The sequence below is a fragment of the Elephas maximus genome, chromosome 4, assembly GCF_024166365.1.
Source record: "Elephas maximus indicus isolate mEleMax1 chromosome 4, mEleMax1 primary haplotype, whole genome shotgun sequence".
In the NCBI taxonomy this organism is placed as follows: domain Eukaryota; kingdom Metazoa; phylum Chordata; class Mammalia; order Proboscidea; family Elephantidae; genus Elephas; species Elephas maximus.
In genome coordinates this window covers 184924039-184942211 of record NC_064822.1, presented here as the reverse complement: position 1 = coordinate 184942211, position 18173 = coordinate 184924039, and the positions used below count along the sequence as shown (strand labels likewise).

At 41.1% G+C, this 18173-nt stretch overlaps 1 protein-coding gene and 1 pseudogene across 2 annotated transcripts in view; both read left to right on the top strand.

Moving 5' to 3' along the window:
• SLC25A17 (solute carrier family 25 member 17) overlaps positions 1-18173 on the top strand; it is a 60027-nt gene that overhangs the window by 19134 nt on the left and 22720 nt on the right. The window contains exons 2-5 of one of the 2 annotated variants that reach the window (XM_049885210.1): positions 7656-7943; positions 12581-12641; positions 15551-15617; positions 16910-17061. In XM_049885210.1, the coding sequence (XP_049741167.1) occupies positions 12587-12641; positions 15551-15617; positions 16910-17061 (274 nt within the window). In that variant the 5' untranslated portion in view covers positions 7656-7943; positions 12581-12586. The remainder of the gene's footprint in view (positions 1-7655; positions 7944-12580; positions 12642-15550; positions 15618-16909; positions 17062-18173) is intronic. The other variant, XM_049885209.1, reaches the window with a different exon arrangement.
• Positions 277-3654, top strand: LOC126074807 (PSME3-interacting protein-like; annotated as a pseudogene).

Genomic DNA, 18173 nt, shown 5'->3' with positions numbered 1-18173 from the left:
TTTCTGCTGCTGCTACTTTTCTGGTTATTTTTTTAAAATGCCTATATTGCAGATGGGGGATTGTGTCGCTCTTGACCATTACCCTTGATCTTTGTCCATTTCTTAGAGGCAATCAGCTTGAAGTGTAATTTCCCAGACGTTTTTTGCGTATTTGCGTACACAAATGAACACATGAGAATATATAGTTCTCTGAGTTTTTAAAAATAAGTGGCTGTAAAGATCAATCCAGTAATTCTGTTAGTAGTTCTGTTCTGCATCTGTTGTGACACCAGCTGGATGTGCAGCACTTCCTCTGATCCTAAATACCTGGAGTTAGTCAGCTCTGACAAATTAAAGGACACAGCCCTCTGGGACTGCCAAGTAGGCCCAGTAGTTCAGATGGCAACCACAAGCTTGGGAGTCTCCAAGGCTCCCCTCACTTCTGACCTGCTGCTACAAATTTGGGGGTTCCCTCTACCCTCTCAGGAGACCAGCCACAAGCTCAGGGCTCCGCAGTCCCTTCACTTCTGACTTATTGGCTCCCCTTACTCCCTCAGTTTTGATAATTTGTTAGAACGACTCACGAAAGTACTATATTTACGATTACAGTTTTATTGTAGGAAAAAGGATACAAACTAGCGGCATAGGCAAGGTCTGGGAAGGTTCCCAACGTGAAGCTTTCATGCCCCAAAGGTTACCCTCCCACGTGCATTGATGTCTTTCACCAACCAGGAAGCCCATGGAGATGCCGTGTCCAGAGCCTTTACTGGGGCCTCATTACTTGCTCATGATTCATTGACTCAGCCCTCCTCCACTGAGGTCAGCTGATATCAGGAGGTGGTCTTTCTGGTCTGGCCAGCCCCCACCTGAGTCACCTAATTAGCATAAACTTTCAACTGTAATTTTGGAGTCCTTAGCAAAGACGCTTAAACTAACATTAGGGAAATTGCAAGGTTTTAGAGACTGTCTCTCAACGAGATTATTCCTCAGCAAGAGGCTGCAACAGCGGGCTCAAACGTACCAACTGTTGTGAGAATGGCACAGGACCAGGCAACCTTTGTTCTGTTATAGGTGGGGTTGCTATTAGTCAAAATTCATGGCACCTAACAACAACAACAACAAAAGATTATCTCTCAGGAACTGAGGATAAAGACCAAATTCTTTCTAAATCCCATAGTAGCATATTGTATCTACCTGGAGAAACAGACCTGGTTGCACAGTGGTTAAGAGCTACCCAAAAGGTCGACAGTTTGAATCCACCAAATGCCCCTTGGAAACCCTGTGGGACAGTTCTGCTCTGCCCCTGTAGGGTCGCTATGCATTGGAACTGACTCAACGGCAACAGGTTTGGTTTTGGTTTGGAGAAGCAGAGTTGCTGTATAGAAGGTTATACTTATTTTTAATCCTACTAGCACTGCCATATCTCCCACCATCTTTCCATTGTTTAATATCGGTCTTTTTAATTTTTGCCAATGTGATGGGTGAGAAAGATTTCTTACTGGTTTTTAAAAATGTTTTGCCGGGATATTACATTGACATAGTCCAGTGTTCAAAAGTATAAAAAAAGTGCAAGGAAAATCCCATCCACATCTTTCCCCTAGCTACATGGTTTCTTTTCCTTTAGGCAACCAATGTTACTAGTTTTTTTGAATCTTTCTAGAATTAGTTTATGTGTATACAGGCAATTTTTTATATACTTTTTTTCTCCTTTTTAACATGAGTAGTAGTATATAATGTACAGTGTTCTACACCTTTTAAAATTAACAGTATCCCTTAGAAGATAGTTCCTTATTAGTATGTAGAGTCTCTTGTTTTTTCTTTAGCAGCTACATGTTATTTCTTTGTGTGACTGTAATATAATTTATTTAATCAGTTCCCTATTGAAGGACATCTGAGTTGTTCCCTAGTTTCTACCAATACTAATAATCCTGCAGTGAGTAAGCTTTTATATATATATATATATATATAATTCCACATGATTTTATCTGAAGGACAAATTCCCAGAAGTGGAATTGCCAGGTCAGAGCAAATGTGTGTTGCAGTTTAGATAGGTATTGCCAAATTGCCCTCCACTGTAGAAGAGTACCTGTTGCCCAGTCCTCTTGCCAATACCATATTACATGCCTGAGATTGTGTGTGTGTGTGTGTGTGTGTGTGTGCGTGCGTGCACGTGAGAGAGGGGAGAGATGCTATACTTTGGGATTTATAAGGCAGTATAAAGTCAGACCCAGAACACATTTGAGGTAGGCCCTATGGTTACACATTCCTAAGGGAATTTATTTTCCCCACATAAAACTCCTAGTCTTTTTCTTTTTTTAAAGAGCAGGTGGCTTTTGTGGTGGTGGTATGGGGTGAGTGCTGCTGAGATCAGTTTTTCCCTTTGGGTGGAGGGGATGATGGTAACCTTGTTATCCCAGAGATTTGTGTCAGAACTAGATGAACAGTGCAAAAGGAGGCAAGAAGATGGGAGAAAGTTTGAAAACTTTAGGTTTCAGAAGACTGTCCAGAGGTTTATGACCCTTGGTCTCTATATGAAGGCAGAAGCAGAAAGACAGGAAGGATCAGTAAGATGAGGAGTGGTTCAAATTAAAAAACATGGTGAGAGGCTTAGATGAAGATGAGACCAACTTCTTGATGAGGTTTCTCGGCAGCAGGACCTAACAGAAAAGCAATGAAGAGAAGAACTAAAAGAAGTGAAGGAATACAGAAGTAATCTCAGGAAAGCTGGAATTTCTCCAGAAAACAAGAAGAAAATATGGAAGAAACTGGCCATGAAACCTAAAAAAAATATATATATATATATAAAACCAAAAAACCAAACCAATTGCCATCGAGTCGATTCCAACTCATAGTGACCCTATAGGACAGAGTAGAACTGCCCCAAAGGATTTCCAAGGAGCGCCTGGCGGATTCAAACTGCCGACCTTTTGGTTAGCAGCCATGGCTCTTAACCACTATGCCACCACGGTTTAGAAATCAAGAACAAGTTCTCCCAGGCAAAGCTGTTGGCAGGAGCTGTGAAGCTAAGAGCTCAGAGATGCAACAGTGTGGAGAGACTGAAACTAGACCCAGACTCAGATGAGAAGAATCTAGGGACACTGTTGTGCATAGCTCTTGGAAGCACTTTTTTGAGTGGTCCCTTCATCCCTGTGCCTTCCCTGCAGTCTGTATCGGCATCCTCCTGGGCTTAGGGCTCTTCTCTGGGAGCAGCGACTCAGAGTCCACCTCAGATGGGGGAAGGCATCATCGACACCACTGGGAAGATTGTCTCCTCCATCTTCCGAACCAATACCTTCCTTGAGGTCTCCTGTCTCCTGTCTCTACCACAGGGGCCTCTCCCTAAGAGTAGATCAGTCCACTCATTCTGCTTACAGGCATTACCTCCCACAAAAAAAAAAAAAAAAAACTGCCTCCTGTACTCACAGTGACATCTCTAACCTAGTGTAAAAATGCTCCAGAATCCACTTTGTGACTCAAATTTGTGTTTGGCTTGTTTTTCCATTCCAGTGCAGATAACCAGACCTGCTCTACTGCCTCCCACCCATGTGATAGGGTGAGGGGCAGGGCCCAGCAGAAATTCCACAAACACGCCCTGGAAGAATAGGTACCAGCTGGCTTGCAAAGGGTTATGGTTTTATTATGTTCTTTTTTATTTTTATTTTTTTTCCTTTTTTCTCCTTTAACAGCACAAAAAAGCAAGGGCAGTTAATGGACAGATTTTAAACATTCCTTTATACATGGTTTGGTCACACTGCACGTTGGAGCAGATGGGGAGGGGAGGATTAACCCAGGTGATGAGATGGAGCACTCCCTGGAACTAATTCTTTTTTTTTTTTTAAGAATATTTTATTATATTTTTGGTGAAAGTTTACACAGCAAATTTGGTTGCCCTTTAACAATTTTTGTACAGATTGTTCCATGCCATTGGTTACAGTTTTTACAAGGTGTCAACATTCTCATTATTTCCTTTTTTTTTTTTTCCTGTTTCTATTGATCTAGCTTCCTTTCCCCTACTTGTCATCTCGTCTTTGCTTTTGGGTAACGTTGACCGTTTGGTCTCATAAAGCTAATTGCTTAAGAGAGCACATTACTCACAGGTGGTATTGTTTATTTTATAAGCCAGTTCATGTGGCTGAAAGGTGACCTGCAGAAATAGCTTCAGTTCCAAGCTCAAAGAGTATCTTAGGGTGATAGTCTTGGGGGTTCCTCTAGTCTCTATCCATCTAATAGGTCTGGCCTTTTTTAGGAATTTGAATTTTGTTCTATATTTTTCTCCCATTCTATCTGGGACTTTATATTATGTCCCTGGGCAGAACAGTCAGTAGTGGTAGATGGGTACCATCTAGCTCCCCTGGTCTCAGGTTTGAAGAGGTTATGGTTCAGGTGAGCTATTAGTCCCGTGGACTAGTTTCTTCTTTGAGCCTTTAATTTCCGTCATTCTCTTTTGCTCCAGACGAGTAGAGACCAATAGTTGTTTCTTAGATGGCTGCTCACAAGCTTTTAAGACCCCAGACACTACTCACCAAACTTGGATGTAGAAGATTATCTTTGTGAACTATGTTATGCCAATTAACTAACTTGTCTCCTAAGACTGTAGTCCCAAGCCTTTTGACCCGATAAACCAATCCCACGAGTTGTTTGGGTATGTCTAGGAAGCCTCAAAACTGTGCCCCTCCCTATGTGGTCTGTTATATGTGGACATATGTGCAGCACACACAAACATGTATATACATGTGCCTACGGATACAGCCATACATGCATGTGCATTTACTCACACATGCCTTCCTATACACATATATGCATCCATATCTACCTAAATAACCACACACATATTTTTTGGTTGTTTTTACTATTATTGCAAAATTGTGTATGTTACAGCATTTACCAAATTTGTCTCTCTTTCTCGTGTACTTCTTAGTATCTTCATTTACCTTGGTCAAGTTGTGCTGACTTCACTCATATCTGGGATTGCCTTTCCATCACCAAAAGTAACAAAATGTCTATTATCTAGAAAGTGATTCCCCTTCCTTTCCCTCTCATCCTGGTAACCATCAAAGAACTTTGCTTTTTGTGTGTATATCTATTCTTGACTTTTTATAATAGTGGGACCATGCAATATTTGTCTTTTTTGTGATTGACTTATTTCACTCAGCGTAATGACTCCCAGACTCATCCATGTTATGAGATGTTTTGCGGCCTCCCCTGTCATTCTTAAGAGTTGTGTAATATTCCATTGTATGTATGTACCACAATTTATCCATTCATCCATTGAGGGGCACTGAGGTTGTTTCCATCTTTTTGTTGTTGTGAATAATGATGCAATGAACATAGGTGTACATATGTTTATTCGTGTCACTGCTCTTGTATCTCCAGGGTATATATCTAGGAGTAGGATTGCTGGATCATAAGGTATTTCTATTTCTAGCTTTTTGAGAAAGCACCATACTGTTTTCCATAGCGGTTGTACCATTTTCAGTACCACTAGTAATGTATAAGAATTCCAGTCCCCCCACAACCTCCCCAGCATTTGTTACTTTCTTTTTTTATGATCATTCCCTTTTTTGCAGAGGTAAGATGGTATCTCATTGTAGTTTTGATTTGCATCTCTCTAATGGCTAATGATTGCGAACATCTTTTCATGTATTTCTTGGCCTCCTGAGTGTAGAACTAACGAATTCTTGGTGTTGTGTGACTAAGTAAAGATTATAAAATATATCTGCAGGCACTGTCGCTTAACACTCATCATTCATTGTGAAGTATTTTCTGACTGTTGGCCATTCCTTCTCTTCCTCCTTCTATCCAGCCTCACTGATGTGGGTTGACAGAAAAGGCTCTATTGACAAGAAAATTTTGTCTTCTACTCAGGCCTTTCCTCTGAATGGCAAATTATTTTGTTTTGTTTTTAAATAAAGGACTTAGTTTAAGGCTGTAAATTTTAGAGAACCAAGAACAAAAACTCTTAGTCCTCCCCCTTTGCTGATAGCAGGATTTTTTTCTAATGTACCATGTCACTGAGTATGAACCTTTGGAAGGTCTTTACTTTATAGAAGGGATGGCGGTGCCTCATTTCATCTCCCTATTGAGGCTATCAAAACCCAAGTCCTAGAGAAATGTAAATAAAAGTCAGCAATGTGTTATTCCTCAGTATGCCACCAGAATGGCTAAATTGAAAAAGACTGATAATACGAAGCAATGACAAGGATGCAAAACATCTAGAACTCTCACATACTCTTTTAAAAAATAGTTTTTTTGTTGTCGAAAATATACAGTAAAACACGTACCAGTTCAACAGTTTCTGCATGTGCAATTGACACTGATTACATTCTTCAAATTGTGCAACCATTCTCACCCTCCTTTTCTGAGTTGTTCCTACCCCATTAACATAAACTCACTGCCCCCAAGCTTCCTATCAGCCTTTCCAGTTGCTGTTGTCAGTTTGATCCCATATAGATAGTTCTTTAAAAGAGCACAGTGATCAAGGCAGACATTCTTAACTAATTAAGCTAAACTCTTGCTTGGTTTAAAGAAGACTTCAGGGGATATTTTTGGTTTAAGGTTTACAGATTATCTCAGGGCAATAGTTTAGGGGCTCTATCCAGGCTTAATGGCTCCAGAAAGCCTAGATTCCATAAGAATTTGAAATTCTGTGGAACTCTCATATACTCTTGACAGGCATGGTAAATTGGTACTAGTTTGGCAATATTTATTACAGCCATACATGTGCTTATCTTATGACCCAGCAGTTCTACTCCAAAGTGTATACACAATAGAAGTACATACATTCACCAAAAGACATAACCAGAATACTTATAGCAATGCTTCTCATCAGAGCTGAGTCGTTAGAAACCACCGAAATGTCCATCTACAATAGAAAGGGTAAATAAGGACCTACAATGAAAACTAAAAAAGAGCAGTTCTCAAAATGTAGTTTGCAGACATTTGGGGGTCTCCAAGACCCTTTCAGAGGTTCCATGAGGGCAAAGCTATTAAAAGATAAATTTTAAAAAGGGTAAAATCATGATTCTGATGCAGATATAAGAGCATGTGTTAAAGATTCTGTTTAACTCGTTAATGCGGAATCCGGGGAGACTGTTGCAGCCAGTTTAAAGGAGAGGTCTAAACACAAATTTACATGAAGTGAAGGAATGTTGAAATGAACGTGCAAATGAAGGTAAAACTAGCTTCTTCTCTTGGGGGGGGAAGAGAGAAATCAAACTTCTGCTGGACAAGACAGAATTTGCGTTACTAGTTTGCATCCCTGTCAGTTATCTACAGCTTACAGAGTTGCAAGATAGCGCCCATAGAGTCAGAATAAATAACCTGGAGGTATATCCTCCAGACAGGGCATAATTTTCGTTGGAGCACAGATTTTCCCACACGAAACTATACTTGTAAGAATATTAACACCATTTTCTTTTTTCACTCATTCGCTCATGAATGTCTTGTTTAGCAGTGTGGTATTGTCATGGATTGAATTGTGTCCCCAAAAAGTATGTGTCCACTTCGTTAGGCCGTAATTCCCAGTAGTGTGTGGTTGTCTCCATGTCGTGATTTTCCTGTGTGTTATAAATCATAATCTCTGCCTGTGGTTAAAGAGGATTAGGGTGGGATGTAACACCCTTGCTCAGGTCACATCCCTGATCCAGTGTAATGAGAGTTTCCCTGCCCTTGCTCAGGTCACATCCTTGATCCAGTGTAATGAGAGTTTCCCTGAAGTGTGGCCTGCACCACCTTTTATCTTACAAGAGATAAAAGGAAAGAGAAGCAAGCAGAGAGTTGGGGGCCTCATACCACCAAGAAAGAAGCACTGGGAGCAGAGCACATCCTTTGGACCTGGGGTTCCTGCGTGGAGAAGTTCCTAGTCCAGGGGAAGATTGAGGAGAAGGACCTTCCTCCAGAGCCAAGAGAGAGAAAGCCTCCCCTGGAGCTGACGCTCTGAACTTGATCTTCTAGCCTCCTAGACTGTGAGAGAATAAATTTCTCTTTCTTAAAGCCCTCCACTTGTGGTATTTCTGTTAGAGCAGCACCAGATGACTAAGGTATTATAATGCTGAAGTAGATTGGAGAATTCAGCTGCTTTTTGTTAAACCTAGACATTAAAGTGATTTGTAAAAATAAAAAACAATCACTTTTCCTACTATTTCAAATTTGGGAAATACGGTTATTTTTCACAAAAACATTATTTACGTTAACATGACATAGGCTTATTGTTACTTTTAAATGAGTAAGCTGAAAATTTTCTCTCAGCTTTAATTTTTAGTACAGTAAATATAGCTGGATACGTACAGTCCACATAAACAAAGGCTCTGTAGGATCCTCAGTCGTTTCTAGGAGCGTAAAGGAACCTGAAACCAAAAACCAAGCCTGTTGCCATCAAGGTGATGCTGACTCAAGGCAACCCCACGTGTGTCACAGATTTCTGCTCCATAGGGTTTTCAATAGCTGACTTTTTGGAAGTAGATTGCCAGGCTTTTCTTCAGAGAAAGGGACCCTAGGAACATAGGATTTGAAAACTGCTGCTATAAAGCAATGAAAATGAATGAACTATAATTACATGTAATGAAATAGATTAATCTTAAAAATATAACATTGAGAGAAAGAAGCCACACTATATCTGTCTATGTATATAGAGACCATTTATATAAAATTCGAAAGAGGCAAAACTCATTTATAGAAGTCAGGTGACCTTGGGGAGGGGGTAGTGACTGGAAGGAGGTGCAGGGGGGTTCCTGGGATTTAAGTAGCCTGTGTTTTGGTCTAAGTCCTGGGCCTACTGGTGTGTGCGCTTTGTGGAATTAATTGATTTGTGCACTTTTCTGTATGTATGAATTAGATTAGAATTGACAAAAAGCCCCTTGATCACGTAGACTGGCAAAAAAATCCTCAGGTAACCAAAGCAGAAGAGCCTTCTTAACCCTTTGGGTTTCTTCCTCTTGCTGGCCCCAGTAGATTTCCTGTGCTTTCTTGTGAGCTCAGCTAAGCATTTAAAGGGGGTTTGTAGATTTTTTCAGCATTTCTAAGTAACATCTACTATATGTCTATGTAGTTGAATGGTATGTGATCGGATGTTATACGAACACCATTTTATATACAGGCTGTACCTGTGTTACCACAACCCCCGTGAAGCCTATTCTATTAAAACCTTATCGGAGTGCACTTCTAGTCGTCTCTGTTGAAGCTGCTTCCACTGTTGCTGCTGCTGGCTTTTGCTGGAGCTGCTGGCAGAGGCTGGAGAAAAGGACAGCAACAGTGGCTTAGGGGGTTACCTCGGGAGTGGAGCTAGAGGAAGTGAGTGAGGAGGCAGCAGAGCGTGCTCAGCCCTACCTGCTGTTCCTCTCACCTGAGAAGCAGGAGCAGCCAGGGCCCCCAAAGCCGCTGCCCACCTGCCGCCAGACAAAACCCAAGAGCAGGCACCCAGAGCCATGTCCTCATCTGAGGGCAGCAACCACCAGCCCAGCTAAAGCCGCACCATCCCTGCCCTTGCCATGCCCATCAGTGGGTTTGTGGTCTTTTGAAACCATTAGGCGAAATAATAAACAAAAGGAGAGCTGATTTCTCTTTAAAAAAAAAAAAGAAAGGAAAAAAAAAAAACTTATGGGACCACGAACTATATGTGGCCGGATGCTACCCAAAAGGACATTATGCGATGCTTGACTGTATTTTGTTGCAGGTTGTCTAGTCACCATATTGGTGGAATGGAAGTCCCCTGTCCACCCTTAAATATTTAATCCTTACATTTAAACTTAGCTTTAAACCATCTTCACTCAGTCTTTCCAGTTATAATAAATTTTTAAAACTCTTACTTAGTTTAACTGACTTTACAGTTTCGAGTTTAGTGCTGAGGAGGTAAGAGAACCAGTGGGCTCTTTGGGCTAACTGTTCTTTTTATCTTGATATAAGATGTGCTTCACTTTTTAAATTTCTAGGTAGATAGAGCAGGGGCTTCTAAGTTAGGAAACTTCAGGTGTTATTTAAAACTGTCAGAGCAGAGGGATGGGGGTGTCCCGGAGGTGATTCGGTTGTTGGAAAAAGTAGTTTCTAGATAAGACTTTGCTGCAGTACCACATACAGACATGTACCATGCGATGGGCAGTGAATGCCACAGACATAATGAGCCGTCTCCAGCTCTCCTGTCCGCATTTTTCTTGGAAAATGCCTGAAGAGTGAGCAAGAATGCTGAGTGCATGGATCTGTAGACTGTAAAGCTTTGTGAGTCTGGCGTTCCTTAAGACATTGAATATCTTCCAGTCCTTATTAAAAAAGAACATTTATGTATGTCATCAACAGAGCATAACCGATGGTAGAATGAATTTAATAAACATTTAATTGAGAGTCCATGATGTGCAAAGATAATGAATATTCTCACAATCTAGTGGAAGCGTTGGATCTCACCACACAAGTGCTTGTTTAGCAGTAGTAGTGGTGTCAGAATTTGTCCAGATGCCTTAGGGATAAGAACCAGGATCAGCCCAAGGCTGGTTTCTGTGAGGTGGAGGTCATACCTACCTCCACTCTTCAACCTTTTTACCAGTTCTGGTACCAGCCACTCCTCCTGCGGTACTCTCTACTTCTGTTCTGGATTTGATAATCCATTGCAGTGTCCACACAGAGCTCACAGACCATACTGACAGTTAAGTGGTTTATTAATGAAGTAACAGGGAACAGCTTCGGATCAGGATCAACAGGCTACAACTCAGGACCAGGAAGTATGTAGGCAAAGTCTGGAAGGCTCCCTCAAAGTGGAGAGCACATCCCTCCAGTGCAGGACAGCTCTCTGAGCTCCTCTTGGCTTGTGCAAGCAAGCAGGCCCTTCACTCTACCATGCACACACCCTCTCAGCCATGCAGGTCTCCTTTCAGGCCCCTCAGGACAGACCTTTTGACTGTGCACCTCCCCTCTCAGCCGTGTAGGCATCTCTGCTTTTGCCTCCCTGCTGTCAGCCCCTATTGCTAGATGACCCAGCTCACAGCCAGTGTAGCAGCTTCGTTCAGTTCTCCTAGCGGCGTTCCTAGCAGCAGGTTTCTGCTGTCACTGCCGGCTTTGCCACACGGCCCCTTCCAGGCCTCTTGTTGTTACAGCCCTTGACCCGTGTTACAGCTATTTTAGGAGTTTCCTTACCTCTCTCCCTGCTGCTGCTCTCTTCTTTTCTGTCTTGACTTTTCTCCTTTTCCCTTCTTCTTGAAACTTCTATTGCTCTGGCTGCATATATAAGCGAAGTCCTTGTCAATTTCAAGGCATGGCCCTTGTCAATTTCAAAGCAGGGCCGTGGACTGACCAATCCCCTTGGTGGACCATAGTTGCTTCGTTTGCATAGTCTGTAGTGTATTGAACAATCCCTGCAAGTTGTGTAAAATAGACCAATCACAGGGCAGGCTGCAGCTCTGGGCCAGACAAAAAGTATCAAGCCATCAAGTTGTTCATGGCTTACCCAGGAAATGTCAATCAACCTGAATGTAAGTTAAGAAACCCTCTGGGCTAGAAAACTAAGGCAAAGATAACTCCTTGAGGCTTAGGGGGAAAATCTCTCAAGCCAGTTTTCCGAGGAACCAATGCAGAAGGCCACATAAAGGAACTTGTTTCACCACAGTGCTATAAGAGAGAGAGAAACAAGTAGAATGGTAACATAGGGGAATGAACAAATAATTGCAGACTCACAGGTAGGGAGGCAATACTTAATCTGCGTTTTGAAGAATACTGATGGTACAATACACTGTTGTTCCTTGTCAAGCAGGCTAACCCATTTAAGTTGATAAGAGGCCTGGCAAATTTTTGTACATATCTTTAAAATTGACCTACTTCCCAGTTGTTATCATGATTAAAATATTGTCTGTAACCATCATGGGATCAGTAGCCTAACACTTGGATCTGCTGCCTGAGAATATACCCCAGTGGGCCTGCATCTGTGTTGAGAACTGTAAACCCAACTGTGGGTCTCGTGCATATAATTTCATCCCTAAATGTTATGTTTATAGTTTTTTATCTGTCATAGGGTCTTATGAATGCAAAGACTGGTTGTTTGCTTCTTTCCCCCTGAATAATTTTTGTTTGTCACTGTGTTATCTTGGATGAAATTTTTATAGAATTTTTAGCAAAGAGATTGTCCCTATTTTATTAAAAAGGCAAGTAAAAGTCTATTTTCAACAATAATTATTACAGTGCCCTTTCATTTTGCAGTAAATGTACTGATTAAGCACAGGGAGTAGAAGTTTGTGTCTTTCTAGTTACTGGATATTTTGATTTCTAAGTGAGCATGTTGGCAGTGGCTGACCTATAAAAGATGAAAAGCTATATACCTGCTGTCTTTGACATGTGTGGTAGGTTGCAAACCCCTAAGTTTGTCATTTCCAGGGACCTACGATACTTTCTTTTTCAAAATCAATAGAGAAGAATTTTTTTTTTCTGGGAAATTAAATATTTCTGTTGAGGTCCATACAGTAGGTGTTTGAACAATACTAATCCCAGTAGACTAAAACATCGTATGTATTTGTTCCCTGAAAAGCCGGTTTGATGCGTTGTTAATATTGCAGTCTTATTCATTTACAAGTTATGACTCGTTATTTGTGTGGTATTATAATGGCTAACAGCTTTTTAAACTTTTCAGGGAAGCATGACAGCAATGACAGTGTTTTTTCCTTTGGACACAGCTCGACTTCGACTTCAGGGTGAGTATTTATCTTTTGTAGTAATCACAATCCCGTCCACTTGGTGTCAGGAAGCAAACACGTTTTTCTATTAAACTCTAAATTAACGTAAGGGTATCGTTTCTTTAGCAACTCACAGTTGCCTGTTTTCACAGGCTTTAACGTTAGTCATCACTGCTGTCTCCTGCTTACCAGAGTCATTCACGGACGAGTCATGGCCTCAGCCATTTTCTAATCTGAGAGAACCTGAGTGGGCTGGCACTAATAATGTTGAATCCCTGCAGTTCTTTCTAATAAGCCATGTGACTTATTCTTAGGCACAAAGTGAAGAGGTTTTTTGTTTTGTTTTTGGTTGAGGGGAGGTTCTCAGAAGAGAAGGGAGAATAGGAAACATTTTTTAAAAAGCAGCTTGCGTTGAGTCGATTCCGATTCATGGTGACTCTGTGTGTGTCAGAGTAGAACTGCGCTCCATTGGGTTTTCAGTGGCTGATTTTTCAGAAGTAGATCACCAGACCTTTCTTCTGAGGTTCCTCTGGGTGAACTCTAACCTCCAACCATTTGATTAGAAGCCAAGCCTGTTAACTGTTTACACCACCCAGGGACTCTATAGGAAACATCCCCCCCCACCCCCGTTGTCATGGAGCAGATTCTGATCCTTGTATAGCAGAGTACGAAACACACCCCTGTTACCCATTGCCATCGAGTCGATTCTAACTCATATTGACCCTATAGGACAGAGTAGAACTGCCCCATAAAGTTTCCAAGGAACGCCTGGTGGATTTGAACTGCCAACCTTTGGGTTAGCAGCTGTAGCACTTAACCACTGTACCACCAGGGTTTCCGTAGTGGAGCGAAATACCCACTGTCATTGCTAATCTGGATGATATTCAGTGTTTCATTGCGAATCCAGGCACGAGTCCTGATTTGCCCCTTTAGCTTTGCAGGACTATGCAACTCTCTACTTGTTGTTTGTTTCCTCAGTATTTTTCAGCTTGAAATTATAAACCTATATCAAGCTTACATGAAGACATAAGGGTAAGGTTAGCTCTGAATAAATTAATCCCTGTGTTAAAACCCTCATGTCTACTGTTTTAAATTAATTTTAACTTTTTGAATAGGTAATACTTCAACACGATTCAAAAACAAAATATATACAAAGGTTCAGTGAAAAGTCTCACTCTTGTGTGCCCCCTTCCCCCTTCCTCTCCCCGGTGGGTAATGTTTTTATTAGTTTCTCAGATAGCCTTGCAGAGTTTCTTTAGGACATTACAAGCAAATAAGAATAAAAAAATAAGAATATATATTCTTAATTCTCTCTCTTACACAAAAAGCGTACTTTAAAGAGACAGAAAGGGCCACATGAACCAGAGACTACATCATCCTGAGACCAGAAGAACTAGATGGTGCCCAGCTACAACTGATGACTGCCCTGACAGGGAACACAACAGAGAACCCCTGAGGGAGAAGGAGAGCAGTGGGATGCAGACCCCAGATTCTCATAAAAAGACCAGACTTAATGGTCTGACTGAGACTAGAAGGACCCCGGTGGTCATGGCCCCCAGACCTTCTGTTGCCCCAGGACAGGAACCATTCCCGAAGCCAACTCTTCAGACAGGGATTGGACTGGACAATGGGTTGAAGAGGGATGCTGGTGAGGAGTGAGCTTCTTGGATCAGGTGGACACTTGAGACTATGTTGGCATCTCCTGCCTGGAGGGGAGATGAGAGGGTGGAGGGGGTTAGAAGCTGGAGAAATGGACACGAAAAGAGAGAGTGGAGGGAGAGAGTGGGCTGTCTTATTAGGGGGAGAGTAATTGGGAATGTGTAGCAAGGTGTGTATAAGTTTTTGTGTGAGAGACTGACTTGATTTGTAAACTTTCACTTAAAGCACAATAAAAATTATAAAAAAGAAAAGACATTTAAAAAAAAGCGTGCTTTACACATTGTTCTGCACCTTGTGTTTTTCATTTCTATGTTCAGATGCCTTCTCAGTCGGCGGGTTGGGAGTGTCTTCCTTTTTAGGGCTGCAGAGCTGGTGTAGATGCACCATAACCTGCTTGTAGGTTCTTGGGGTCTTTTCTGTTCTTTGGCTATTACAAACGATGATGTAAGAATAGTCTCGTTCATGTGTCACTTCGTTTCTATAAATTCTATGGGATAAATTCCCAAAAGTGGGATTGCTGGATCAAAGGGTACATGTGTTTGTAATTTTGATAGTTTTGATTGCCTTCTATTGGAGTTTACTAATTTGCCATCCCACAAGCACTACTGGTAGCAATTTTAATTCTTAGGAAATTCATTAATTTCCACACTTTTATGTTCTTCAAGTGTTTTTCATTTGTGGGTAGGAAATTTGAAGCTAGTTGGGGTGGGTTTTGTTTTTAGTGTGAGTGCCAGGAAAAGCTGAGTGCTCATCCTTTTGAGACCTTTTATTTTATAGGTTTAGGAGACAGAACACATAGCTAAAACTTAGGAAGCCTGAATTGTAATCTTGGCTTTGCTGCCAGCCAGCATGGAGCCGTTACAGCTCTTCTGTCTCTAGTGTCTTCTGTAAAAGGAAGGTAGTCATTTCTTTCCTCTCTACTTTATAAGGTATCAAGGTAAAAATGAGAATGTGTATATATATTGCTTTGGGGAAAAAAAAAATAAGAGAGCCTTATGAAATATAAGAAATACATTTCTTCTTTCATATCTTTGGGAATTAGGAATTGAATTAAAATGTTTTATGGTTCATGAATAGCAGATGAAACCTAAGGAATCTATAGTTGGGGAAGGCAGCACGTGGCTCCACAGGGGGCCCATTCAGTTCTAAGGCAAACTAGGGAGTTCAGAGAATAGGGGAGGTAAATAGCATCTCAGTGAAACTTGCTGACGCTAAAGATAATAATTCCCAGAGGATCTAGTTTGAATGTATACTCTTTGCTCTTGTAGTTGATGAGAAAAGAAAGTCTAAAACTACACACATGGTGCTGCTGGAGATCATTAAGGAAGAAGGCCTGTGAGTACGCCTCTTTTCATCTTTGTTACATAAAGCATCTTTGTAGGAGATTCACGTGCTGACAATACCCCTGTACTCTCTTTCTGTCCATTCTCATGGCCTTATAGTATTTGTTGAATAGCTTCTAATTGCCTAACTTGTAAGTACATAATTGTTTTCAATTCTTTAATGATCTGTGATTGAACATCTTGATTCTTGATCGTAAAGTCTTCCTTGAAACCAGTGCTTTGTTTTAGCTACAGTAAACCGAAGAAGGTAATACTTGTTTAGTTTGTTCTTATCAAGTGTATCCAGACAGATTGTGTACTTTCTTGTGTCGTTGTTGTTAACTTTTCATTTGGACATCATTTAAAATTTATAAAAAGTTGCAAAAATAAAATTAGTGCAAAGAATACCAGTATACCGTTTACCCAGATTCACTTGTTAGCATTTTGTGCCATTTGTACACTTCTCTCACCTTCTCCTGCCTCTCTCTGTTACACACACAGTCACATACACACATTTGTTTCTGAACTATTTGAGGATAAGTCACATATATCCAAAGCCCTTTACCCCTGTGACATGGCATTTTTTAAGAATACAGGTCGTCCCCCACTCCCCATTTTTTTAATAGAGTGTTCCTCATTTTAAGTTTACCTCCTGTTTCTTCATGATTAGATGGAGGTTATGCATTCTTGGCAAGAATAGTGCATAGCAATATTGTATCCTTCTCAGGGTATCGCATCTGGAGTCTCATATTGTCCACCTGCCTTTATCAGTGGTTATTTATGATTTCTTCGATTCAGTGTAGCCACTTTATGCTACTGTTTTTTCTTCCCAGTGACTGTGAGCAGTCTAGGGGGAGATACTTTAAGACAATGCAAATATCCTTCCCCTTATCAAAACTTCCTCCTAAATTTACCATGTAGTTTCAAAATGATGATTTCCAGCTCTGGTGTTCCCTCTGCATTTCCCAGTCCTGGCCTTACATCATAAGCAAGGTTTATTTGCTTGAGTGATGTTTTATTAACCAACAGCCGTGGGAAAATTATCTCTAGTTCTACTCAAGGAAGTTGGAAGTGAACAGTAAGTCAATTGAATTTGTGTTGTTTCCTTGGTATCCTTAATGCTAGAAGAGATTTCTTGATTTGGACATTCTCCAGGATATAAGGTGTGTTTACAGCTTGGGGCCCACTGTAGTGTGCAAATGAACGTTGAGAGTACGTAAGCGGTGACTTACCTAGGACTTTCTGTGCCTGTGTCTGTTAGCTTTTGTCCGTGATCTTTACTTTGCTTGTCGTATTTTCCCCTAGCTTGGCACCATATCGAGGGTGGTTTCCAGTTATCTCCAGTCTCTGCTGCTCCAATTTTGTCTACTTCTACACTTTTAATAGCCTCAAAGCAATCTGGGTGAAAGGTCAACGTTCTACTACTGGAAAGGATCTGGTCATTGGATTTGTTGCAGGTAACAGGGTTTTCTGAGTATAGAATGTTTTTATATTTTAGTATTTCTCTTGTAGTCCATAGATCCTCTAAGATTATTTTAGCACAAAGTAATGCAACAAAGTAGTCATTTTTCTAACTTGGTTTATATCTATCCTTGTAAGCCCAAGAGGAAGATCATTAATCCCTGTTTAGCAGCCTGTACCTAGAGTTTATGGAAGTTAAAGTCCCTTAAAAAAAAAAAAGAGGATCACAGTATCTTCTCTGCTTACTTTACAGAATTCTTTTGATTGAGGTTTAAATGAGATGTTTAACATAAACAGGACCAGCTACATAATTTGTAGGGCTCAGTGCAAAGTGAAAACGCAGGGCACCTTGTTCAAAATTTATTAAGATACCAAGATGGTACATTGGTATCTCCTGCCTGGAGGGGAGATGAGAGGGTAGAGGGGGGTTAGAAGCTGGCGAAATGGACACGAAAAGAGAAAGTGGAGGGGAGGGAGTGGGCTGTATCATTAGGGGGAGAGTAATTGGGAGTATGTAACAAGGTGTATATAAGTTTCTGTGTGAGAGACTGACTTGATTTGTAAACTTTCACTTAAAGTACAATAAGAATTATAAAAAAAAAAGTCAAGATGGTAACACCAAGAGTGTCAAACCAAGCCTGGCACAGGTCACACACCCATGATGCTGGCCCTGGATGTGAAACCATTGAGTCATATGTGGGGAAGTATTTCCGTGCATACCACAGTGTAGTTAGTATCCTGAGAACTGTTTATACTTGAGGGGTTCATAGGAGATTTGTAGAAGGAAGAGAAGTCACTCACTTTTGGCTGGAAAATACCAGCTTGTAGAAAGCAGTGGCTCTTGAATGGGGCCTTCTGGTATCAGTAGCATTTGTGAGGGGCTAGGGGACAGTTTCCCTATGCAGGGGATTGTAGGGAATTGAGAAAATGCAGGACCGTGTTTAGAACAGTAAGTTCCCTAATTTAGTAAGGTCAGTGTAGGAACATGAACAATAAGGTTGGAGTGGTAAGTAGGAGCCAGATTTTAGAGGGCTTTAGAATCCTGTCATCTGAGCATTTAGACCTCAGCTCAGGAGCACTGGGGAGCCATTAACTTCATGTTGTGAAT